The 27,686-nt window shown below is 35.8% G+C and overlaps 1 protein-coding gene across 2 annotated transcripts in view; it reads left to right on the top strand.

Moving 5' to 3' along the window:
- LOC127851020 (TATA element modulatory factor-like) overlaps positions 1 to 27,686 on the top strand; it is a 70,050-nt gene that overhangs the window by 17,351 nt on the left and 25,013 nt on the right. For both annotated transcript variants that reach the window (XM_052384454.1, XM_052384453.1), the window contains exons 7-16: positions 12,325 to 12,428; positions 13,324 to 13,441; positions 14,106 to 14,232; positions 15,115 to 15,211; positions 18,722 to 18,807; positions 19,345 to 19,406; positions 19,881 to 19,945; positions 21,184 to 21,340; positions 23,797 to 23,889; positions 27,052 to 27,106. In XM_052384454.1, coding sequence (XP_052240414.1) covers positions 12,325 to 12,428; positions 13,324 to 13,441; positions 14,106 to 14,232; positions 15,115 to 15,211; positions 18,722 to 18,807; positions 19,345 to 19,406; positions 19,881 to 19,945; positions 21,184 to 21,340; positions 23,797 to 23,889; positions 27,052 to 27,106 — 964 coding nt within the window. The remainder of the gene's footprint in view (positions 1 to 12,324; positions 12,429 to 13,323; positions 13,442 to 14,105; positions 14,233 to 15,114; positions 15,212 to 18,721; positions 18,808 to 19,344; positions 19,407 to 19,880; positions 19,946 to 21,183; positions 21,341 to 23,796; positions 23,890 to 27,051; positions 27,107 to 27,686) is intronic.

Genomic DNA, 27,686 nt, shown 5'->3' with positions numbered 1-27,686 from the left:
CAAGGTCAAATGTCAAATATATGGCGTCTGTCTGTCCGAAAACTTTAACATTGGCCATAACTTTTTAATGTTGAAGATAGCAACTTGATATTTGGCATGCATGTGTATCTCATGAAGCTTCACATTTTGAGTGGTGGAGGTTCAAGGTCAAGGTCATCCTTCAAGGTAAAAAAATAAAAAATAAAAATTTCAAAGGGGCGTTCTCATGAAGCTGCACATTTTGAGGGGTGGAAGTTCAAGGTCAAGGTCATCCTTCAAGGTCAAGGTCATCCTTCAAGGTCAAAGGTCAAAAAAATATATTTCAAAGTGGCGTTCTCATGAAGCTGCACATTTTGAGTGGTGGAAGTTCAAGGTCAAGGTCTTTCTTCAAGGTCAAGGTCATTTTTCAAGGTCAAAGGTCAAAAACAAACAAATTCAAAGCGGCGTTATCATGAAGCTGCACATTTTGAGTGGTGGAAGTTCAAGGTCAATGTCATCATTTAAGGTCAAGGTCATCCTTCAAGGTCAAAGGTAAAAAAATAAATAATAACAAAATTCAAAGCGGCGTTATCATCAAGCTGCACATTTTGAGGGGTGGAAGTTCAATGTCAAGGTCATCCTTCAAGTTAAAAAAAAAAAAAAAAAACAATTCAAAGAGGCGTTCTCATGAAGCTGCACATTTTGAGTGGTGGAAGGTCAAGGTCATCCTTCAAGGTCATGGTCATCCTTCAAGGTCAAAGGTAAAAAATAAATTTAAAAAAATCAAAGCGGCGTTCTCATGAAGCTGCACATTTTGAGTGGTGGAAGGTCAAGGTCATTCTTCAAGGTCAAGGTCAAAGGTAAAAAAAATAATAATTTCAAAGAGGCGTTATCTTGAAGCTGCACATTTTGAGTGGTGGAAGTTCAAGGTCAGGGTCATCCTTCAAGGTCAAGGTCATCCTTCAAGGTCAAAGGTCAAAAAAATAATATTTCAAAGCGACGTTCTCATTAAGCTGCACAGTGGTGGAAGTTCATGGTCAAGGTCATCCTTTAAGGTCAAAGGTAAAAAATAAACTTTTTTTTTTTAAAGCAGCGCAATAGGGGGCATTGTATTTCTGACAAACACATCTCTTGTTCTTTTTCAAACATGTTTAAAAAACACAAATATTTATTTTTATTATTTATTTTTTAAATACCGTCCAACCATCCCACCCAAGAACCCCCCCCCCCCCCCCCCAATTTATTTTTTTGCATTTTTGGAAGATAATGTAATAAATGACCACACCCCCACACTATACACCCCTCTCCACTCCACCCCTCCCTCCTTTGTGATTGAAATTGAGATAGGTCCCTACACCTTTAAAAAGAAAAATAGATGAGCGGTCTGCACCCACAAGGTGGTGCTCTTGTGTTGAAGTTTTTATGACAAAGCACACTATGGAACGTAGAGTGGAAATGATCGTACATCCTCAACTCTTTCAAAATATAGTGCATTCAGGAGGGCTGTTAAATAAAGTTGTTTTATCTTGTTAACATGTATTTTCGACTAACACTTAGTTTCACAGTCAGCCCTCAAAATTTACTGTGACTATAAATCATACAAGTATATCAGATTCATTTTGGAAGTCCAATGAATTAATCAGATTTGTATGTCATGTTGAAAGACCAGTTGCAAAAGATTAAAAAGTTATTTTTAACACTTTCCTAATCAACAGTATAATTCATTGAATGTATTGTCTAGGAATTAGTCAAATATATTTTAAAGTCAACTGGTTATCAATTTTTATGCTCCCCCAAATTTTTTTTGGGGAGCATATAGTCGCCGCTTCGTCTGTCCGTGCGAGTGTCAGTCCGTGCACAATTTTTGTCCGGGCTATTTCTCAGCAACTAATGACTGGAATTCAATAAAACTTTATGGGAAGCTTCACTACCAAAAAGAGATGTGCATATTATCGGCCAGTTCTGGTCGGATGATTTTTCACAGAGTTATGGCCCTTTGAAATTTTCCATTAACTGTACATATAGTTCAGTTATTTTCCGGGCTAATTTTCTCAGCAACTAATGCCTGGAAATCAATGAAACTTTATGGGAAGCTTCACTACCAAGAGGAGATGTGCATATTATTAGCCAGTTCTCGTCATAGGATTTTTCACAGAGTTATGGCCCTTTGAAATTTTCCATTGTACATTAGTGCAATTCTTGTCCGAGCCATTTCTCAGCAACTTAATACGGGAATTCAATGAAACTTTATGGGAAGCTTCACTACCAACAGGAGATGTGCATATTATCAGCCGGTTATGGTCGGATGATATATCACAGAGTTATGGCCCTTTAAAATTTTCTATAAACTGTACATATAGTGCAATTCTTGTCCGGGCTATTTCTCCCCAATTTCTGACTGGAATACAATGAAGCTTTATGGGAAGCTTAACTACCTTGAGGAGATGCGCATGTTATTAGTGGGTTCTGGTTAGATGATTTATTTAGAGAGTTATGGCCCTTTTAAATTTTTAAGTTGCTAAACCATCCATTGTAATCTTGTCCAAGGTTATGCCCCTCAAGACGTTTCCTTTTATCTGAATATATAGTGCAACATTGTGACAAAAAAACGTTTGTGGAGCATCACCAGTCTCCGACGATTTCTTGTTGTTTAGGCAGTTACTTTAAAATATTGGAAGGATTAAAAAATGAGGTGCAAAGATTGGTCTTATGCCTATACAGCCAGGGTAGCTCCAGACCAGCCTGCGCAGTCACGCTGACTAGGCAGGAGGTATAATGTCCGCCATAAGGTCACTTAAGGTTTCGTTGTCTTATTAGCAGACAGGGTAGCTCCTTACAAGTCTGTCCTAATGTGCAAACCTGTCTGGAGCTACCCTGGTCACATATTGCGTAAGACCTATTTTCGCTTCATGTGGCTCATATTGCTATGGATTATTATTCACCTTGACCAGTTGATGTCATGTCCAAACTTGTTTGCTTGTCATTGAATGGCCAAGGTCATGAATTAATGTTTCCCCATTATATCTTCTCAACATCTGTGACGACTTTAATTTTAACTTTTCATTGCTATTCCCTGTAATTAGATTATGGCTAGCATACTGCTTTATGCTCCTAGGTCAAGGCTGAAATTTAAGGTCAAAAGTCATGGATTTCATTAATTGATCCCAACTTCTGAACTGTAAATAAAATGCCCAACATTTTATTGTATGACAAGCATGTGCTCTGTATGACAAGCGTGTGCTCTGTATGACAAGCATGTGCTCTGTATGACAAGCGTGTGCTCTGTATGACAAGCGTGTGCTCTGTATGACAAGCGTGTGCTTCGGGATATAAAAAAGAAGGCCTCATCCTGGAAATATTTTGTTTTAATTTAAAACAAATCGGCATTTAAATGATACATCAAGTATTGCATTACTTTCAACTTCTGTAAAAATTAAATTGTAACATTAAGATTTGGGAAATTATTACCCAGCAGTCTCTAAGTCATTGTTTTTTAGCATGGCTGTTTTCTGAGAAAACCCGAGGTATTGTCATAGCCAGCTCATCGTGTCCGTGTCTGTCGTCGTGTCGTCTGTGTCATGCTAAAACCTTAACTTTTTGTTAAGGTTTTCAACATTGGCTCTAAAATCAAAGTGCTTCTACCTACAACTTTGAAACTTCACATGTAGCTGCACCTTGATGAGTTCTACACGCCTCACCCATTTTTGGGTCTCTAGGTCAAAGGTAAAGGTCACTGTGACCTTTAAAAAAAAAATTCTGACAAGCTTTCGCAGCGGAGCATGGCACCCGTATTGCGGTGCTCTTGTTTGTAACTTTATAACATTTTAAAACCCTTTCCCACTCAGAAGCAAAGTGAAAATGTGCAGACAGCATAGAATCATAACAGCCTGTGAGTAACTCGCAGTCTGTTAAGGTTTTATGCTGTTTGCTACTCATCATTGGAAATGAAGCCTTTTAAACTTGAATATATTAAGAAAGGACTTAAATTTAATTTGATTTTCGTAAGGACTTTTAATGTGTCAAAGTGCATTTCTGAGTGGTAAAGGTAAAGGTAAAGGTAAAGGTAAAGGTAAAGGGTTAAACCCAAATACTAACCATAACTGAAAGTAAGGAAACAAATGTTTGAGAATGTCTCAATGTCTGAGGGTTTCGTTTAGTTGAGCTTTAATAGAGGTTTTAATTAAATTAAACGTTTATACATTTGATACATGGCTTAAAGCAACCTTTTAACAGATTTTTGCATGTATTTAAGTTTATTAAATGCTTTAAATGGATAAATGTAAACATGGGAACTAAATAGCTCCAGTAAAAAACTAGAATACAATTATAGAAAGAAAAAAAGTAATCTTCAACTGGGCTCGAACCACTGACCCTTAGAGTAAAAGTCTAGCACTTGAACCACTTGGCCATCCATGCTGATACAATATGTGGTGTATTTTATACTTTTTATAACCAATCCTAGTGTTGTCACACAATAGAAATTGAATTTAGTTTCATATAGCAACACCAGCAGTCTAATATCATAGTAGCTGCTGTTGTCGCTGGATGAAACTAAATTCAATTCTATTGACCTGCATGAAACCATGAAACTGATTTCATTTTAGTTTGGGAAAAATGCTGTAAAAATGAAAAATAGGCATGGGTTTCCAGCAAGTTGGTCATTGGTCTGATTCCCACTGATCATTTTCCAGTGGAAAGCACTAGTGGGCTGATAAATGTGCTAAATATATGCAATCTATGTTAATCATGTACCTGCACATATCTTAACATGCATTTTGCCTTGTCCTGTTCAAGGAAATGTCAGTGGGACGATTTACATTCTGATTTAATGATAAGGATGTTATATAATTGGGCCTTTCTCTGTGAAAAGGGGGTTTAATGCAGGTGCTTAACCCTTTCAGCGCTGGAACCAAATATTTAAGGCCTTTGCAAACAGTTTGGATCCAGATGAGACGCCACAGAATGTGGCGTCTCATCAGGATCCAAACTGTTTGCTATTCTGATAGTATTCTTTGAAAAAAAATCGAAGGAAATGCTAATTTTAGAAATTCAGCAGACGACATTTTAGCAGAAGACAAATTTCCCAGCATGCAAAGGGTTAAAGTGTCATTGTGCAGTCCCCACAGGCTAATCAGGGACATCACTTTCTGCTTTTATGATATTGTTCATTTAAAGGAATTCTCTTCTTTGCAAAGTCCCAGTTAAGGCGGAAAGTGTTGTCCCTGATGTCCACACAGGCTACTCTGGGAGGTCACTTAATGCACATGCCTTTATTATGATAACACTGTATTATGTGAATTGGGAATAAAACATCAAACTGGGAATGGACATCATTTTGGTGATTTTCTCAAACAAAACTATTCATTTCATGATCTACATATATTTTTGTAATACATTATCTATAATTTAAGCTTAATAAGAAATTTGCGCGGCATGGACACAGTTTCATTTCATGAGGATTTTTTTTTTAAATTAATAAAAAATCCAGTTTTGAAGTAAAATCAATTTAAATGATGCTATTATATATGCAAGTATATGTTTTAATTATAATTTGTAAAACTAGATAAATGCAACATATAAAACTGCATATTATGCACTTTTAATAAAACACAATTTATTCCCAAATTGATGTCTTATTCCCAATTCACATAATACAGTGTTTGATTAAGTATTTTCAGTCAGTGGGGGCATTAATTTTGATACTTTTCAAGCCTTTTATCTTGCAAGATGCAAGATAATATATCAATTTTATACTTGCTTTTGTCAGAGATTAGAGTATAATGACACTATGATCATCCACACACTTTAAAAATATATCATGCAAATAGAGGAGATATATTAACAGACAAACAAATGAAAAGTTAAAAATTATATGTAATGGAAACTGGATCAATAAGTTATATATATAGTTATATATAAACAAGTAAAACAAAACTTTGTGTAAGATCAATTTCCATTTATTTATCAGTGTATTTAAGTTCAACTATTCAACCACACAGTTTAACTATTCAACCTCAAAGTTCAACTATTCAACCATTATGTTCTATGTATTCCATGTTTTAAATGCAAGGTTTAATTTATTAAATGGCATTATGGTTTGAGGACATGTCATTAAAACCCAAAATTTACATTCTTCAAATATTTTCCTTACGGACACATTGAGTTGAAATACTTGAAATACTAGTCTTGTTGTCCCAAAACCTTGACCTTGAGATTATTAACATACCATACTTCAAAAATCATAAAGTCATAAATGCTCATTGATTAGATGATATAAGCATGGTATTTCTTTTTTTAGTTTGGATTTACCATTTTGGAATACCAAAAAAATAATTTCAGAAAATGGACTTCATTCTCAGAAATGCCCTTACAAGGAAGTTAAATTAAGTTCTTGTTTGGGTTTCTATGGTCTTGTAGTTTTGGGGAAGGTTCTTCATTTATGTAATATTTTAACTCTTAGAAAACGAGTTTACAGTTGCAATTAAATAGCCTGATGCAGGGAAGAAAATGTACAATAAAACAATTAAATAAAAACACAATGGTTGATAAAGAGCATTGTTTATTGTAGTTTAGAGATTTTAGGGTCATGATCAATATATCAATAACGACTTCTAGACTAAACAGTGACAATTGTTTTAACTTAAATTTCTTTATTGGCAAAATTATCTTTTTAATCAATGCGATTGTCAATAGGTTTTTGTCATTGTCTAATTAAGGATATTATTGTCAAGAGCTGCGATTGGGATCTCGAGGGTCATGGCTTATATTGACATAAAACAGTTTTAATTAATGAACTTTTCTATTATGAAATACAATAGTTCCTGACTCAACCCCAGTTACGTAATTTCTGAACATAATACCATCTTAACAAAGTGATATTTCAACACAAGGAACAACTTATTTTGCTTATAATTAGTGAAAGAGTTTATTGTTTAACAAAGAAGTATTGCTTGAGCAAATGTTTTTTTCAAATGGTTTTGGATCGGAAGCCAAAAAGGTGTTGCTATGAACTTTGATCAGACCATCAAAATGGAAATTACCAAAGGTGGTTATAATTGCCTTTTAGAAAATTTCCTAAGGATTTCCCATTTGTCAAGGGGTTTCTATGCTTTCATGTTTATATTTATAAATATCTGGTTATGGTAGCCTTTTATTTAGATGCTATTTTTTCTGTTTCCAGCCATCTTTACAACAAGTGTGCTTGGGCCTTTGCATGCATTTGTCCCTTTGGCATAGAACTGCATTGTCAGACCCTGCTTAGTGACAATACCAGGGTGCAGATCAATGGGGTTCACAGGGGTTTACACACAGAGTCAGACGGACAGAATGTAAACACACTGTTAAGAATTTATTTTTGCAAATATCTCAAGTTATTGAAATACATTTGCGAAAATCTTAAGCGCATAAAAGACAGTATTTCTTGCAAATTTGTGCTGATATCTTAAGATTTTAGAATAAATCATTGATATGTGTCTAAAATAGGTGCCAAAATTTCACATTGCATGCAGCATAACTGAGTACATGATTGCGTTACAGATATAATTTTGGATCATTGCGTTACACATAGAATTTTTGACCAAAGACACAAGCTAAATAAATAAAGTAATTCTGATGTTGTTCACATTGCCATAAGCAGCATAAAAATCTGTACTTTATGCACTAGTTGAAATTCTTAAGAGACTTTAAAAAGTAATTTGAAGAAAAGCACCACATACCGGTGTGTTTACATCCATTAACGTTCAATTGTGAACCCCATAAAGTTATGTGATACTGCACCCTGAATACCGCTTTTTAGCTCACCTGAGCACAACGTGCTCATGGTGAGCTTTTGTGATCGCTTTTTGTCCATCGTCCGTCGTGCGTCGTCCGTCATCAACATGTTGCCTCGTGAACACTCTAGAGGCCACATTTATTGTCTGATCTTCATGAAATTTGGTCAGAACATTTGTCCCATTGATACCTCGACTGAGTTCGAAACTGGGTCATGCTGGGTCAAAAACTAGGTCACTAGGTCAAAAAAAAGAAAAACCTTGTGAACACTGTAGAAGTGACATTTGATGCCCAATCTTCATGTTACTTTGTCAAAATGTTTGTCTAAATGATATGTTGGTTGAGTTCAAAAATGGTTCTGCTCCGTTGAAAAACATGGCCGCCAGGGGGCGGGGCAGTATTCCTTATATGGCTATAGAGAAACCTTGTGAACACTCTAGAAGTCACAATTTTTGCCCAATCATCATGAAACTTGGTCAAATTATTGGTTTCATTGATATCTCGGACGAGTTCGAAAATGGTCCAGATCGGTGAAAAAACATGGCCGCCAGGGGGCGGGGCAGTTTTCCTTAAATGGCTATAGTAAAACCTTGTTAACACTCTAGAGGCCACATTTATTGTCCAACCTTCATGAAATTTGGTCAGAAGATTGGTCTCAATGATATCTTGGATTTGTTCGGAAATGGTTACGTTTGCTTGAAAAACATAGCTGCCAAGGGGCGGGGCATTTGTCCTTATATGGCTATATGGCTATAGTAAAACCTTGTGAACACTCTAGAGGCCACATTTATTGTCCAATCTTCATGATATTTGGTCAGAAGATTGGTCTCAATGATATCTTGGATGAGTTCGAAAATGGTTACATTTGCTTGAAACACATGGCTGCCAAGGGGCGAGGCATTTTTCCTTAAATGGCTATAAATGGCTATAGTAAAATCTTGTTAACACTCTAGAGGCTACATTTATTTCCGATCTTCATGAAACTTGATCAGACGATTCACCCCAATAATATCTTGGACGAGATTAAAAATGATGCTGGTTGGTTGAAAAACATGGCTGCCAGGGGGCGGGGCATTTTTCCTTATATGGCTATAGTAAAGCCTTGTTAGCACTCTAGAGGCCACATTTATTTTCCGATCTTCATGAAACTTGGTCAGAAGATTTGTCCAAATGATATCTTCGATGAGTTCGAAAATGGTTTCGTTTGCTTAAAAAACATGGCCACCAGGGGGCGGGGCATTTTTCCTAATATGGCTATATATCATGCTTTTGTTAAACCTTGTTAACACTCTAGAGGCCACATTTATTGTCCGATCATCATGAAACTTGGTCAGATGATTTGTCCCAATGATATCTTGGATGAGTTCGAAAATGGTTCCGGTTGGTGGAAAAAAATGGCCACCAAGGGGGCGTGGCATTTTTCCTTATATAGCTATAGTTAAACCTTGTTAATACTCTAGAAGCCATATTTATTGTAAGATCATCATGAAACTTTGTCAGAAGATTTGTCCCAATGATATTTTGGACAAGTTTGAAAGTGGTTCCAGTTGCTTGAAAAACATGGCCACCAGTTGGCGGGGCAATTTTCCTTATATGGACTTATGAATCTTCATGAAACTTTGTCAGTATATTTGTTTAAATGATATCTTGGATGTGTATGAAAATGGTTCTGGTTTGTTGAAAAATGTGGCTGCCAGGGTGTTCACTAGTCATGAAATTTGGTAAGAACATATGGTTCTAATGACATCTTGGGCTGCACAGAACAGGTCAGTTCCTTTGAATCTCAGGTGAGCAACTTTGGGCCTTTCAGGCCCTCTTGTATTGAAGGTGTGAGGCGGGGGTGGGTGGGGCAGTATACTGGACTCTTCATGAGTTTTAGGCTGTTCTCTGTGAAAAAGGGGTTTAATCTATTTACATAAACTGTCGTCCCAGATTGCTTGTCAAAACTTTTTAGCTCACCTGATTGCTCAGGTAAGCTTTTGTCTTTGTCCGTCTGTCCGTAAACATTTGCTCATAAACACTCTAGAGGCCACATTTCTTGTTTTATCTTCATGAAACTTGGTCAGAAGCTTTGTCCCAATGAAATCTCGGCCGAGTTCGAAACTGGGTTGTGCCGGGTCAAAAACTAGGTCACTAGGTCAAAAAAAAGAAAAACCTTGTAAACACTGTAGAAGTCACATTTCATGCCCGATCTTCATGTAACTTTGTCAAAATGTTTGTCTTAATAATATCTTGGTTGAGTTCAAAAGTGGTTCCGATCCGTTGAAAAACATGGCTGCCATTGGGCGGGGCAGTTTTCCTTATATGGCTATAGAGAAACCTTGTAAACACTCTAGAAGTCGCAATTTTCGCCCAATCATCATGAAAGTTGGTCAAAACATTGGTTTTATTGATATCTCGGACGAGTATGAAAATGGTCGGGATCGGTGAAAAAACATGGCCGCCAGTGGGCGGGGCATTTTTCTCTATATGTATATTGTTAAAACATGTGAACACAGTAGAAGTAACATTTTTGGCCCAATTTTCATGAAATTTGCTCAGAAAATTTGTTTCCTTGATACGAAGGTTGAGTTCAAAAATGGTTCCGGTCAGTTGAATAACGTGGCTGCTGGAAGGGGGGGGCAATTCTCACAATCCCCCCCCCCCCCCTTTCGAAGAAGAGGGGGTATATTGTTTTGCTCATGTCGGTCCGTCGGTCCACCAGATGGTTTCCGGATGATAACTCAAGAGCGCTTATGCCAAGGATCATGAAACTTCATAGGTACATTGATCATGACTCGCAGATGACCCCTACTGATTTTCAGGTCACTAGGGCAAAGGTCAAGGTCACGATCACCCAAATAGTAAAATGGTTTCCGGATGATAACTCAAGATCACTTATGCCTAGGATCATGAAACTTCATAGATACATTGATCATGACTTGTATTGACCCCTATTGATTTTCAGTTCACTAGGTCAAAGGTCAAGGTCAAGGTGACCTAAAGCAGGAAAATGGTTTCCGGATGATAACTCAAGAACGCTTATGCCAGGATCATAAAACTTCATAGATGCATTGATCATAACTCGCAGATAACCCATATTGATTTTCAGGTCACTACGTCAAAGGTCAAGGTCACGATGACCCGAAATAGTAAAATGGTTTCCGGATGATAACTCAAGAACGCTTAGGCCTAGGATCATGAAACTTCATAGGTACATTGATCATAACTCGTAGATGACCCCTATTGATTTTCAGGTCACTAGGTCAAAGGTCAAGGTCACGATGACCCGAAATAGTAAAATGATTTCCGGATGATAACTCAAGAACGCTTAGGCCTAGGATCATGAAACTTCATAGGTACAACGATCATGACTCACAGATGACCCCTATTGATTTTCAGGTCACTAGGTCAAAGGTAAAGGTCACGGTGACCTGAATAGTAAAATGGTTTCTGGATGGTAACTCAAGAATGCTTATGCCTAGGTTCATGAAACTTCATTGGTATATTGATCATGACTCGCAGATGACCCCTATTGTTTATCAGGTCACTAGGTCAAAGGTCAAGGTCACAGTGCCAAAAAACGTATTCACACAATGGCTGTCAAGGTCAAGGTGACTCAACTTAGAAAAATGGTTTCCAGATGATAACTCAAGAATGCTTACACCTAGGATCATGAAACTTCATAGATACATTGATCATGACTCGCAGATGAAATAATGATGAAACTTGACCAGGATGTTTGTCTGGACAATATCTAGGTCAAGTTTGACATTTGGTAAAGATTGAATGAACCGACTCCTCTCAGGTGAGGGAACAACTCTTGTTGAATATTCTATTGAATTATTGGCTTTAGAATTATTGAAATATTCAAATATTTGCAAATGTGTAATATTTTTATGACTCAATAATTTCCAATTTGTGGAAAGTCATTTCCATCAAAAGAAAGCTTTTTTCAGCAAATGCTAACGGATATAGTCCATATTGGTTGCATGGTAATTGTAACTATTGCTTTAGACTTGTAAACATATTGCTAAAACATCATACAGTATTCTCACATTTTGTTATTAGAACTCATATGTTGAGCTTTACTTAATTTATAAATTTAAGGTGATCTCAGTGTTTCTGTTTTAATAAAAATGTGTAGCAATTTTGCTCCTCTGAGCACGATCAAGGTATCAAGGTCCAGTCTTCAACAATTTGTGTTTCTTCAACTCTGATGAGCGCCTTAGGGCCATCATGTCCTTCTTGACTTGATTGTTTCTTTACTTTAAGACATTGCTCATTTTATATTCTTTGAAAATATTTGTTAATGATTTGCCTCACACTTTTAACATAACATTTTAATAAAACAATTTTACCATGAGAGTTTTTTTCTTTTTAATAATTCTAAGAAAAAAAAGATTTCAAAAATAATGGAAAATGAAGTGTATACACCTTGTTTTAAAGTACTTAAACTGATGTTTGTGATTTAAAAAAAAAATGCAACAAAGAAGTTCTGTAATCAGACCTACCAGGTATGTGCTCAAATGGGTTGCTTGCAAATTATTGTTTCAGAAATGGGCAAAGGCAAATCTTACTTCCCAAAATAATAAAGTATTATTTCATCATTTTTAGAAACTAGCGGAGATGGCAGAGGTTCTACAGGCTCGGGAAGAAAAGGTTTTACATCTGAGCAAGGAGAATATGGACCTCATAGAATCCAACAGCATTCTGGCTTGGTACGTTGGCATGTGTTGATGTAAGATTGTAAGACAACAGTTTATAGGGACATATCACTGTTAGTCAATAATTTATGGGTGCATATCTATTGTTGGACAACAGTTTATAGAGGCATATCAACAATATTTTCCCCTCAATATACACACATATTACTAGCGTCATGCAAAAAAAGGTGTAATGCCATATATGGCCAGTGAAAGCATTTGCTCAGTCTGGTCAGAACCCAGTCTGCTATGAGACCAAGATACCTTGTGTGACTTTATAGCAAACAGTTTAGCTCTTGACCAGACTGTGCAGATGCGCAGGCCAGTCTGGAGCTAAGCTGGCTGCTCAAAGCATAAGACCCCTTTTTGCATGTCATGGCTAATATGAAAACATGATATAATGCGAGTATATATGATTTCAATGTTAATATTTTTATTATTCCAAGCTTAATACAATTTGAATATGAATGAGGAATGTTAAAAAAACAAATTAACAATTTGTTTATTGTACTATCAATAAAATAGAATTGTATTATTCATTAGAAATTTATAACAAGCTAGAAACACCGATAGCAACATGTTTACTCTTGTTGTTGAACCAACATTGTGTTTATGTGTCTCATGAATGAAGCAGCAGATACCCATGGGGATTCCCCAACAGAAAACATGTCTTGTGTACATACAGGAGTTTTCTGCTGTACAGGACACGATTATTTGCAATTCAATTAAACTTTCCTTTAGTTTGTTGTCTGATACTACTTCTTCTCAAATTATATTCTAGTTTCTGACTTCTTAATATTTAATCTGTTTTGATAATAAGTAATACATGTAAGATTGTATATACATGCTTTTAAGCCACAGCATTTGTGCGAGCATCTTTGACAATATCCCTGATTTCTTTGGTTTTCAGTCAGTTGAAGCAGGCTGAAGAAGCCAGGGAGGCTGAGATGACAGATGTTAACGAACTGACTGCGGAGTTCACAGCGCGACTGACAGACGCGGAGAAAAGGGTTACAGCCACAATACGGGTATATAACGGGCAATTGTTACGGTCACTTTTGAAAGGATAAATCTTTGAAACAACAGATTGTTTTTATTGTGTGAAATAAGAACCATGTGCAAAATATGTTGAACAGTAAGATTGTTGTTTAAAATTTTAAACTAATTTGTAATTTATAATTTTGTTATATTGTTAGGCTAAATTTAATTTTTATCATTAAAGGTAGTTTCCATGGATGTTTGACAGTTTTAAGAATTTGTGCTTTTGTGCTACACAAAATAGTCCAATATAGCCAAATTGAATGCCCTGCAAAAATTTTTTTTTTTAAATATTGCAACCCACCAATATGAGCTGTTTTCTGGGGAAAATTGGTAAAATCCATGTTCATAAAGTGTCATCCCAATTTAGCCTGTGCAGCACAGACCAATCAGGTAGGACATTTTCCGCCTTTATCGTATTTTTCACTAAAAGGAAGTTTTTTCTAAGCAAAAATCCAGTTGAGAGTAAAGTGTTGTCCCAGATTAGCCTGTGCAGTCCCCACAGTCTAATCTGGGACAACACTACACTCATTCATTAAGCACCATTTTCCCAGAGCAAGGCTCATTTATGCAATATTAACACCCAACATTGTCAAAGTGTTGTGCATGCTGCCCCTATACAAACCCCACATCTTGTCACTGCTTTGTGTCTAGGAGAAGGAGGCGATTAAGAAGCAGTTACAGGAAGCGCAGGCTGAGCTTGCTCGGCGCGCGGGAGACGTGAGCCTCAAAGACACGCTGGCTGAGAAGAATGAACAGATAGCTGGACTCCTCCAGGAAGGTAGGGGGTGCTGAAAACCTGAGCATAGTAAAGTGAATTGTTGGCCCTGTGCATTCGCATTCATTTTCTATACACAAGCATTAAGTTACAAGTCACATTCTGAAATCGGTTGTCACTTTTACAAGACATACATAGTTTGAGCTGCCTCTTGCGAACACTTAATGCTTTGTTAGCTTGCTTGCATTGACAGCTTAATCTTCTTGAGACACAGTTGAGTTGAGTCTGTTTCGAGTCTGTTTCCGTGTTAGAACCATTACATGGGAGATGATCTGTTGAAGAGTGGGGATTGAACCCTTAATAAACAGAGTGACACTGACAGTAGGAGTCAATATCTACTATGCTGCTGCTAGTTTATAGAGTTTTGCATGGACATGTACATGTATAACTGAAATAATCAAAGCTTATTTTGCAAACTGAAATTCTCATTAATGAATACAGAAAATACAAATAACCTGCAATAACTAATGAATGTCCATGAATTATTCATTGAGCATGAAATTTAAATTCTTTGAAATAGTGTGTTTATGATTTTGTATGTATGACGCCAGTAATTTTGTGTGCAGGAAAGTTTACTTTACTCTTTCCCCCATAAGAAGCAAAGTGAAAATGGCTTTTGCAAACAGCATAAAACCATGCAGAACAGCCTGCGAGTAACTCACAGTCTATTCAGGTTTTACGCTGTTTGCTGCTCATTAGTATCTTAGTGTTGAAAATGAAGCCTTTAAAACTTGAATCTATTTAGACAGGACTTATATTAAATATAACTTTCTAAGGGACTACAAATGCCTCAAAATACGTATCAATGTGGTATAGGGTTAAAATCTGGTGGTTTTGGTAAGAGGTAAAAGACTTGTATAAAATCACAGATCTGTCTGTATTCAGGAGAAAAGCTGTCCAAGGCCCAGCTACAGAGCAACACAATCATTAAGAAATTGAGACAGAAAGAAAAGGACAATGAGAGTTCAATCACATCTCAGAAGTAAGCCTATAGCTTAAGCCTTGAGACTATCATATTTAGAGGATATTTGTTGGTCACAGTGCAATATAGATTTAAATTCACGAGTGGTAATAGAAAAAAATATTTTCACGAGTGGCTCCCTGAGTGAAAATATATTGTTACTATCATCACGAGTGAATAAAAATCAATATTCGACCAAATCCAACACATTTTCTTTTTATGTCCCCCACCACTATAGTGGGGGACATATTGTTTTTGCCCTGTCTGTTGGTTTGTGTGTTTGTGTATTTGTTTGCGTCAAACTTTAACATTTGCCATAACTTTTGCAATATTGAAGATAGCAACTTGATATTTGGCATGCATGTGTATCTCATGGAGCTGCACATTTTGAGTGGTGAAAGGTCAAGGTCATTGTTCAAGGTCAAAGGTCAAATATATAGCTTCAAAGCGGCGCAGAAGGGGACATAGTGTTTCTGACAAACACATATCTTGTTATTTCATGCTTATACATGATTATTTTTGTATTTTTGCTGAAATAATGAGATTGTAACGTCATGAAAGCTACATCATTTCAAAGTAAAACAGTGAAAATTATTCATAATTTCAACCTTAATTTTCCCCGTTTGAAACATTGAATTATCAGTATTAATGCTCTGTTAATTCTCTATAAACCACTGGAAAGCATAAAATAAGTAGAGGATATATGTTTGGTTTGTCCTCATAAGTACTTCTTACCTATTTTTCTCCCCATGAGCTCGAAGACTCATGATGTGCTATAACTGTAACCCTATGTCCATCCTCTGTCAGGGTGTGTCGTTCATGGTTAACTTTCAGCTCTCCTTAACACTTATTTTTAGCTTGACTTGCAAATGTTAAAGTTTTCGTACTACCCCAATTATTTTCATTGTCCCTTGACATATTGCTTTTATATTTTGCATACTTGTTTACCAACATGACCCCTACCTATAAACAAGAGCAGACAACTCTATCAAGCATTTTTTCAAGCATTTTGTCTTAATTATGGCCCCTTTTCCACTTAGAATATGCAGCAAATGTTAAAGTTTTCGTACTACCCCATTTATTTTCATTGTCACTTGACATATTTCTTTCATATTTTGCATACTTGTTTACCAACATCACCCCAACCTATAAACAAGAGCAGACAACTCTATCAAGCATTTTTTCAAGCATTTTGTCTTAATTATTGCCCCTTTTATACTAAGCATATATGCATATTATTGATAAATCTATGTTAAAGTTTGCGTACTACCCCAAATATTTCCTATATCCTTTGGCATATTGCTTTAATTTGTTGCATACTTGTTTACCAACATGAACCCAACCTATAAACAAGAGCAGACAACTCTATCAAGCATTTTTTCATTATTATGGTCCCTTTTCCACTTAGATAATTGAACATTTTGCTTAAATTTCCATAACTTCTTTATTTATGATCACATTTTATTATTACTTTGACAAAACAACACTTACCTGAATACCACAATTGATTCCACCCAAACAATACCCCACGCCCCTACCCAGAATCCCTCCCCCCCCAACCTCCCCCTCCACCCCGCACAAATATATATTTTTTTAAACATCATCCATGAAATTACCACATCCCTCATTATACCCTCCTCTCACCCCCCCCCCCCCCCCTACTCTCCCCCCTCCAAAAATTTTTTTTTTTCCTTTTTAACCAGGTTTTCCGAAGGAAAAAACTGGTTATTAGATTGGCGAATGCGGGCGGGCTGGCTGGCTGGCGGGCTGGCTGGCTGGCGGGCTGGCGGAATAAGCTTGTCCGGGCCATAACTATGTCGTTCATTGTCAGATTTTAAAATCATTTGGCACATTTGTTCACCATCATTGGACGGTGTGTCGCGCGAAATAATTACGTCGATATCTCCAAGGTCAAGGTCACACTTTGAGTTCAAAGGTCAAAAATGGCCATAAATGAGCTTGTCCGAGCCATAACTATGTCATTCATCGTCAGATTTTAAAATCATTTGGCACATTTGTTCACCATCATTGGACGGTGTGTCGCGCGAAATAATTACGTCGATATCTCCAAGGTCAAGGTCACACTTTGAGTTCAAAGGTCAAAAATGGCCATAAATGAGCTTGTCCTGGCCATAACTATGTCATTCATTGTGAGATTTTAAAATCATTTGGCACATTTGTTCACCATCATGGGACGGTGTGTCCCACGAAAGAATCACGTCAATATCTCCAATGTCAAGGTCGCCACGAGTAAAAATAGATTTAAAAAAAAAACAAAAAAACTTACAAAGGGGGTTAATTTTTTTTGGTCATTTCAAAAGTTCAGTTTGAGTTTTCTCCCTTTATCAGATTTTTTTTTCACAATGAAAACCTGGTTTTGTGACAATTTTGTCCCTTGTTTTATTTTTGAAAGATCGTCTAATAAATGACCACACTCCACATTATACCCCCTCTAAACCCCCCCCCCCCCCCAAAAAAAAATAAATATAAATATTTATTTTTTTCCTTTTTTAATTTTTGAAAGATAATCTTATAAATTATTGAATATGAACAATTTCCCCATGATGTCTTACCTTATAATGTCAAGCACTCGAAAAGTCGAGCGCGCTGTCCTCTGACAGCTCTTGTTTATGCCCCTGGTGGGGTGGCATATAGCATTTGAACTGTCTGTCTGTCCGTCCGAAAACTTTGACATTAGCCATAATTTTTCAATATTGAAGACAGCAACTTGATATTTGGCATGAATGTGTATCTCATGGAGCTGCACATTTGAGTAGTGAAAGGTTAAGGACATCCTTCAAGGTTTAAGGTAAAAAAACAAATCCAAGGAAATAACAAGCTTTAAAGGGAGATAATTTATATTTATCATTTGGCAGGAACAGATCATTTTTACAAGGGAAGTAATATTATTTAAAGGTATATAATACAAAACAAAAATTAATAAAGCAAAGCGGCGCAGCAGGGGTCATTGTGTTTCTGACAAACACATCTCTTGTCTGTCAATATTGCTGGAATTTAATCAGCATGTTTATCTGGACAATATCTAGACCTCGGTAGAAAGATCGATGACATGTGTCCAAAATGTAGGTCACCAGATCAAGTCTTACACCAGGGTTCGTATCAACAAACATTTTAAGTCTATATTATAGACTCAGATTTATATTTCCCAAATTTAAAAAAACATTTCTTTAAATGAATGAAAAATGATCTATGTTAAGATCTCTTTATATTGAATGTTACTGTTTTATAGTATTATTATTCTATAATTGAGACTTAAACCATGGGTGAACTTTTGTTAGATGTATGGCCCTCTTGTTATTCCATTGACATGACATTTCTCACATTTCACATTCACAATAAGTAATCACAAATGTCCACTGCAATCGATATTTTAGCACAGCATTGCTTTGTATTGCTTTTGTGTGAGGAGGAATAACTGTTTAGCAAAACTTTATTGCGTGAGCTTTTAACATTTATGATATTTTTATGTTATTTTTACAGTTTTTATCTTCTTTTGTATTATTTTCCAAGGACTAAACTGGACACTCAGGAGGAAGAACTCAAACATTTACGCAAGGTTCTTGACTCTAAGGAAGAAATGGAGAAGAAACAAACAGGTGAGATAGGATTGTGACAATGCTTAGTTGTAACATGTCTATCTGTAAAATTGGCCTTCTTTATGAATATATACAAATTTTGGAAGTGAAAAAAAAACAAAAAACACGTGCTATATGTCAATCTATAGATAACTGAGTATTCTTTGACATTACAACAAAAAAATGCATTTAAATCGGCATTGTATTGACAAAAAACTGGCTAGACTTAGCTCCTAGTAGTGATCTGTATCAAATACAATGTTTCTTATTCCTCTGATTGGTTGCTAAGGTTTGTTTCTATGCACATGTGCTTGGTCTATAAAAAGCATCTTAATGGAAAAATGAAACTCTTGCTCATGTTGTACCTAAAACATTTCAATTTTTTTTCAAAAATTAGCTGCATATAAAACATATAATAAACCTCCATTTTTATGTGGTAGCAGTTTACTGGAAGGCTTGGATAAATAATTAGACGTTATAACATAGGATATTGATAATAAAACACAGTTTTCTTAAAACACAAATTAATTGATGTACACCACCCATGATATGTTTCAGAGGCCATTACCCAGCTCACATCAGCTGTGAACAAGCAAGAACAGGAAATGGTCAGACTGAAGGTAAAAAACAAGTATCTTCATGGGATAACTTGCATGTGCATAAAGTAGCTTCACTGATTAGTCTTTGCAGTGCACAGACTATATGATGTTTTAAAAGCTTTATCTATATAAATCATGTCAAATAAACTCTTCCATTTAATACAAAATAGTGTACATCAGTAATTAATGATGAGTTTCATATGAAAATTAAAATAGTTGACCTCATTCATTTGATAAAAAAGAAGACGTCTTCCATATTTGTGAACCTTCTTTGGCTGTGCTTTTTTAAGTTTCACTGTGTTTTCTTTAAGTAATACTGGGTTTTCTTGAGTGTGACTCAGATTTTTTAAGTGTGACTGTTTTTTCTTGAGATTGAAATAGTTTTCTAGAGTATGACTGTTTCTTTTTTAGAGGGTAACTGTACTTTGTATTGATGTGACTGTATTTTCTAGATGGGTCAAGTTCTTACATTGACTGTGTTTCTGTGTGTTCTAGAGCGAGCATGAGGATGCTACAGAGAAGGCCAGGGGGCTGCAGGCAGCACTGGATAATTCATACAAGTGAGGGATTGCGCAATAGTTGTTAACCCTGTCCTAAATCCCAGTCTGTTCCAGTTTTATGCTGTTTGCTTCTCATCAGTATTTAATTGTTGAAAATGAAGCTTACACAATTGCAATCTAGTAAGAAAGACCTTATATTTAAATTGATTTTAAAGATTTTAAAATTGAGAAGATGCGGTATATGAGATTTACAATACATGTCCATCTGTCTGTCAGTAAAAACTTGTCAGACAAAGTACTCCTACAGCAATGTACAAATTCAAACATAAATACTTTGTTCCTTACGAAATGGAGCTTTCAATGTGCAATTTTGCCGGTGTTCAAATATTTATAATGTTTTTTAGACTTAGAATTTATCTTACATGAATATAACACCTTGCTTCTTATGACAATATATACAGTGGGAGGGTAAGGGCTGTTTCTGTGACAAGCTCCATAAATATAAGCTTTTTAATATACCATTAAATTCTTTTGAATAATAACTTCATACATAATTTAAAAAAACAAAAGGTTTAGTTCAGCCACAAAACGTGTATATTGATTGGTAACAAAGACATTTGAGCTGTGCTCTGTGAAAAAGGGGTTTAATGCATGTGCCTTAAGTGCCGTCCCAGATAAGCATGTGCAGTCCAAACAGGCTAATCAGGGACAACACTTTACGCACATGCATGAAACCCCTTTATCACAGAGCACAGCTCATTTGTTTTCTCCCACCTCATGATTCAGTTAGGGCATTTGTCAGTTATTGGCATAAAAATGTTCACTAAACTGGTAAACCAAGGCACCCAGAAAACGTGTATATTGGTTAACTGACTGCTGTCATATTACTCAAATCCCGGAATACATACAAATCCATATAAACAAACATAACCAAGTGTATGATGTTGATCATAGTGAAATGATAAAGTTGATATTTACTGGTTTTTGTCACTCCTTTGTAGCATAACATTCAAGTGAGCTTTGCTCATGGAAATGGGATTTAATACATGTGCATAAAGTGTCATACCAAATTAGCCTGTGCAGTCAGCACTGGCTAATCTGGGATGACACTTTCTTCTTGTATGGTATTTTTAGTTAAAGTAAAGTCTCGTCGTAGAAAAATACAATTAAAGCGCAGTGTTTTCCCTGATTAGCTTGTGCATACTGCTCAGGCTAATCTGGAACAACACTTTATGCACATGCATTAAGCCCTGTATTCCGAGAACTCGGCTGAAATACCTGCAACCCTTTCCTGTCAGGGAGATGGCTGAGCTGCACCGCACGACGGTTGCACAGGACAGCGCAGCCCAGGAGGCCGCTCTCAGCGCAGAGATGCACGTACGTGAGGAACTCAAGATAGCCCTCGAGAAACAACAACAACAACACAAGTGGGAGATTGAGACCCTCAACCTTCAGGTACGCTATGGCTCATAGCAGAGGCGGAGGGATATATATTTGCCCTTGTCTGTCATTCTGTCTGACTGTCTGTCTGTCTGTCCGTCTGTAACAAACTTTTCAGGGCTATATCTTAGAAACTATACTAGATTACAACATGAAACTTGATGCTTGTACAGATACCAATCAGGAAAAGTATCTAAATACTATACTAGATTACATCATGAAACTTGATGGGTATAGATCGCAATAACAACAAGTACCATGAACAAGATCTAAAACCCTTTACTTTGTTAAAAAAGATGTGAAATAAGAGTTATTGCCCTTGTTTTTGTTTGATGTTCATCCAACTGTTGGGCTTATATCTCTGAGTCTATGTAAGATTTCAACATGCAACTTCTTGGGTGTATAGAAATCAATAAGTAGAAGTACCATGATCAAGAGCCGTAACTCTACACTTTGTCAAATAAGAGTTATTGCCATTTGTTGTATTTTTATGATGTAACTTTTCATGGCACAGATCTCGACATGTAACTTCATGAACATATATATATATATATATATATATATATATATATATATATATATATATATATATATATATATATATATATATATACAGTCTCGATATAAAAATTTGTCCCAATTTTCCAATTTTACATGTATTTAGTGGGATTTATCTCGAAGTGCAGATAACTGCCCCAGTTTCGGCAAAGGTGAGAAATGTCTCTTAGATACTTCACCGTCCTGCTTCGCCCGGCTGCTCCCGATACTGTGCAGTAGATCTGTTAATTGCATCAATGACCACACGTGTTTAGTGTCGTTAGCCATTAACACTTGAGTAAGGCCTGTCACTTTTAACTGCAATTAATACACAGCCTGCCGAAAGGCCTAAAGACTAATTGTTTTTACAAACAACATTCCAAAATGCATTGAGTTATATTTTTGCGTATATAAACCATTTGCAGAATGTTGTTCTATCCTATCATTCAATAATTATTACGCCGCTGTGAGTATTATGCCACACTGTGACGGTTTTAGTTAGACCACTTAGCAGGTATTTAGATGTTAAAAACAAGGTAAATTTTCGTCTCATTTTTTCTTTGAAAACGCCTAATCGGATATCTCAAGCTCTCGTTATCTCAGGGCCCTTGCTACACTATGGGGGATTGGGGCCAGGGCCTTTAGAGGGGGGAATTTTGCATCGTTTTGGGCGAAAAAGGTAATTTTAGAAGATCTTTTCACCAACCATTCAACACCTAAAATTGCTATATTTTAATGTGATTTACATAAAATTACATTTAATCAAAGGTTAGTAGCACGATACCAGCTGGCAACTTGGGTATAAAAATGAAAATAAAATATAAAAAAAAATGCAGGGGGGGAATTTTTAGCTGAAATAGGGGAAAAAGTCTACTTTTTTCATGGGGAAAGCCACCGGTAAAAAGTGCAACATGAGGGCCCTGTATCTCGATATTTTTTCTTGTTCCAACCGACTTATCCATGATGAAAATTGCAATGCACAAAAACAATAATCCTACACTTTGTAATTGTACAGTTAATGCTCTGTTCATCTATTTGCATCCATCAATAAACACATTTTCGGCGGGGGATATCAATTAATCCAATTTTCTTGCTAATTATGAAGAAGTGCTGCAATAAGAACCTAAATTACAAAAAAAATCTATTCCATTCAAGATTTTGGATCTATTTCTGCAAAATTTGGGTTAAGTTTGAATCAGACTTTCTTATTTTATCTTTGTTGTGTGTGGTGCGGAATAATTATCGCTTTAGTGGGCCCAAAATATGTGTTGACAAAAATTAGTGCCGCTACTTACATGATACAATAACAATAGATGCCTGTAGCAAATATAGTTTCCCGTTTTAAGTGTTGAATACAGAAGGTATCATTGGCATTTTTTCCCCCTTGCCCTTGCTAGTACCATAACTAAAGAAGACTGTCTATAATACAATACTATAATAATATGTTAAAATGAGATGAAATTTGAAAAAAAGATAGCAAAAGTTTGTGTATTTTACAAGTGCTCTTTAAAACAATTCCAACTTTCTTGAAATATCTTACAATATTTTCCAAAATAAACAACACCATAGATTTTTATTACATCTTTGAGCTGAGTTGTTGTTACTCATATCTATTTTCTTTGAAGCTCTTTGTGAAGACATAAAGCCCTGATTTATCAGCCTTATTTTGGGAAATGGGCGTAATGCATGTGTGTAAAAAGTAATCCCAGATTAGCCTGTGAATTCCACATAGGCTAATCAGGGACAACAATTTCCAACTTAATTGTATTTTAGTTGAGAAAAGACTTACGTTAAACAAAAAAAGTCCATAAGAGCTGAAAGTGTCATCCCTGATTAGTGAGTGCGGACTGCACAGGCTAATATGGTACAACAATTTACGCACATGCATTAAGCCCAGTTTTCCCAGAATGTGACTGGTGTGTTTCCATGTTTAGATTGAGGATCATCGCCTGAGCCTGGCTCGCATGGAGAAGGAGTACAACAGACGAGAGGACCTGCTGAAACAGGAGATAGGGGACCTGCAGCAGGTACCGTAAATACTCTTAAGTTTTCGGACTCCCTCTTTTTTCGCCAAAATAATTATTTTTCATGACTCTTTATTTTCGGACATACAGATTTTTTCATAATCAATGACTTTAAATTTTTGGACAATATATTTTACAGCACTAGTTTACTAGATTTCTGCCCTGTTTTCGCTTATCTGAGACCCTTTGATCATGAAGTTTTACAACCGGATTAACGTAATAAAACCTGGCATACATGTAGAATGCCCTGAGGGCAACGAACCATTACAATTGCGTTAGTGGGTAGATTACCATTTATACCTGTACAATAAACAATGGTTTCACCCAACAGCATTGGACAAGATATCGTATTCAGGAAGCAGTATGATTGTTTTTATGACGTTTTTATGCTCCTGGTAGGGTGGCATATAGCAGTTGAACTGTCCGTCAGTATGTCAGTCTGTCCGTCCTTCCGAAAAAAAACTTTAACATTGGCCATAACTTTTTAAATATTGAAGATAGCAGCTTGATATTCGGCATGCATGTGTATCTCATGGAGCTGCACATTTTGAGTGGTAAAATTTCAAGGTGAACATCATCCTTCCAGGTCTAGGGATTGAAAAAACACATCCAAGGGAAGTAATAAGGTTTAAATGGACATAATTATCTGACATGGCAAATTATATATATTTTTTTCAAATAAATCAAAGTTGTGCAGTAGGCGGCATTGTGTTTCTGGCAAACAAATCGTGGTAAAAGGTCAAGGTGAAGGTCATCCTTCAATGTCTAAGGTCAAAAAAACAAATCAAAGGGAAGTAATAAGCTTTAAAGGGAGATAATTATTCAATATTGAACATAGCATCTTGATATTTGGCATGCATGTGTATCTCATGGAGCTGCACATTGAGTGGTGAATCTACAGTCACGGTAGTGGCTTTTAATTATTTGCTACTAAAAATAGAGAGTGGCTTATAATTATTTGCTACTAAAAATAGAGATTTGTTAGAGACAATTTTTTTCAAGGGAAGTAATTTATATAATTATAAATCTCATGTTATATATTTCCTTACCAAGAATTTAACTTCTTTTCACAGTTACTGTACAGATTTTTTATTTGGATTATTTATAACTCAAATGAATGATTTGTCAAAGGTTTTTTTAAATGATATAATTATCAATTTGTTACTGTACTAATTTGTGACCTGCAGGTCAGCACATAAGGTAGTTGTGAAGACTCCGCAATGACTTTTATGAAAAAAAAAAAAAAAAAAGACTCCGCAATGACCTGTAAATAAACTCTGACATTCACACACACACTCACGTACTAATTTGTGAATGGTAGGGTTCATTACATACCCCTGGACTTTTTATGTCTATAGGTACATGATGAACTCTGGCTATGATCTCTTTGATAAACCACAGGCCTTGGTTGTTAGTGATGTCTGACTTGGTCATTTTGACTGTCTACAGACCCCCCACCCCTGGTTGGATTGGGCAAAATCCAAGGGAAGTAATAAGCCTTAAAAGGAGATGATTTCTATACCTGCCAAATGATAAATAGAAATTTTATTTCAAAGCAGCGCAGTAGGGGGCATTGTGTTTCTGACGAACACATCTCTTGTTATATACCATTTCAGGTTAGAGATTGCAAATAAGTGAAGTTGTACTTTATTTAAAGCAGTGAAAGGAGAGTATAACACAATAAAATTATTGCACATTTAAAATTGGTTTTATTTTATTATAATAATTGACAAACAACCTTAACATGTATGTCTCTAAATTTTCGGACACTCGTAAATTTTGAATATTTTTCGTAGCTAAATTTTTGGACACAAAAAAATAAAAAAATTTAAGTGTCCGAAAACTTAGAGTAATTACGGTAAATAGCAGGCTTTGTTAAACAAATAGTATCAAAAAAATTGAGCCATGCTCTTTGAAAACAGAGCTTTAGGCATATGCAAAAAGTGTCATGGAATTAGCCTGAGAAATCCAGACAGACTAAGCTGCGATTATATTTTCCACTTTTATAAGATTTTTAAAGAAAGAAAGTTTCGTCTAAACGAAAAATCCAGTCTGAGTGGAAAGTGTTGTCCCTGATTAGCCTTTGCAGACTGTGCAGGGGTATCTGGGACAACACTTAATGCACTTATTTTAAGCCAAGTTTTCCCTGAACAAGACTCAATTAAAAAAATTGCAGACATTTTTTCAAATTGACATCTTACAGACCAAAATACAAAGAAATTGGAATCGGTAACTAATTTGATAAATGTATATCTTCTAGTTGCTATATACCCAATTGTGTGTTAGGCCTGGTTATTGTAAGTATGTACACTATATTAAAACCTTGCATACAGTAAAGAATATTTTTCAATCACACCTATCACTTTTGAACATAGACATAACTAAATATTTTGCCGACAAATGTAATAGCCTTCAGTGAAATGAACATTATTTTATTTCAAGAGAACCAATTTAATTTGTGCATGCATTACAAAAATTCATACACATTATTTACAATACTGACATTTTAGCAGAAAAAATTCATACACATTATTTACAATCAGTGACATTTTAGCAGAAAAATTTCATACACATTATTTACAATACTGACATTTTAGCAGAAAAAATTCATAAATTCATACACATTATTTACAATACTGACATTTTAGCAGAAAAAAACAGTTTTGGGCAAGGTGGCTCTTCCGTTTATCTATCAGAATTAAATTTTTAGTCACACTGTTTAGCAATTAGTTCCTTGCCATAAAAAAGGACCAGCTAACGTCAATTTGTGTGTATTTGCAGGGGTTTTTCTGCTATGTAAAAAAGATTGTTAAACGGACCCAATTCCAAAGCAAAATAAAAAAATGAATCCGAATTTCCAAAACAACAAAATCTCTATATTTCAACTTTATTCCTTAAATATCTTACAAAATATGAAATGTCAATTTCTATGATTTTTTTCCCAAAATGGCCGGGAAAAGAACTGTTGTGTCAATATTTGTTGATAAAAAAAATCCCAATTTGGTCCTGTTTGTCGATAAAAAAATTCCCAAATTTGCAATTTTTATTGATTTCATAAATCTTAAATCTCTACAAATCTCAATTTGATCAGACTCTTTTTCCTATAATGGCTAAAGGCCCCCTGATTTGTTACATTATGTGTTTATGTGTCTGTTCTGTCTACAGCAACTTCAGCAAGATGAGGCACGAACCCAGGAACTCACGCAAGGGGTCTCACTAGGTAAGTTGTGACCAGAGCATTTGAGCTACGTCAGGCAAAAATAGGTCTTATGTCATATGCGGCCAGCGAAGCTCCAGACTGGCCTGCCCATTTATGTAGTCGTGTCATGAGTCCTGTCTGCTAATGAGAACATGCAACCTTGCATGACTTAAAGTGGACATTGGAGCTCCAGATCTTACAGTGCCAAGCTGGAGCTCCAGATCTTACAGTGCCAAGCTGGAGCTCCAGATCTTACAATGCCAAGCTGGAGCTCCAGATCTTACAGTGCCATGCTGGGCTTAGGCTACTATTGCTGTATATGGCATAAGACACATTTTTGCATGATACAGTTCACATCACTTTTTTGACTATAGACCATTTGACCCCTGACTATTATACCACAGTCAATGAACTAAAGTTATTCTCAAGATTTATTCATTATACTGTAGCTTTGAAATCGTTTTTAAAGATGCATATATAGCATCCATTTTAATCTTCAATACTTTTAAGAAACACACAGACAGCTGATGTAAGTGGAAGAAAAAAACTGAATTTCAATTGATTGCAATTGGTATATATCAAAAGATGAAAACAAAAGGAA

Source organism: Dreissena polymorpha, chromosome 11 (assembly GCF_020536995.1).
Source record: "Dreissena polymorpha isolate Duluth1 chromosome 11, UMN_Dpol_1.0, whole genome shotgun sequence".
Classification (NCBI taxonomy): Eukaryota; Metazoa; Mollusca; class Bivalvia; order Myida; family Dreissenidae; genus Dreissena; species Dreissena polymorpha.
Note: the sequence above shows the minus strand (reverse complement) of the source record. Positions and strands in the feature narration are given on the sequence as shown.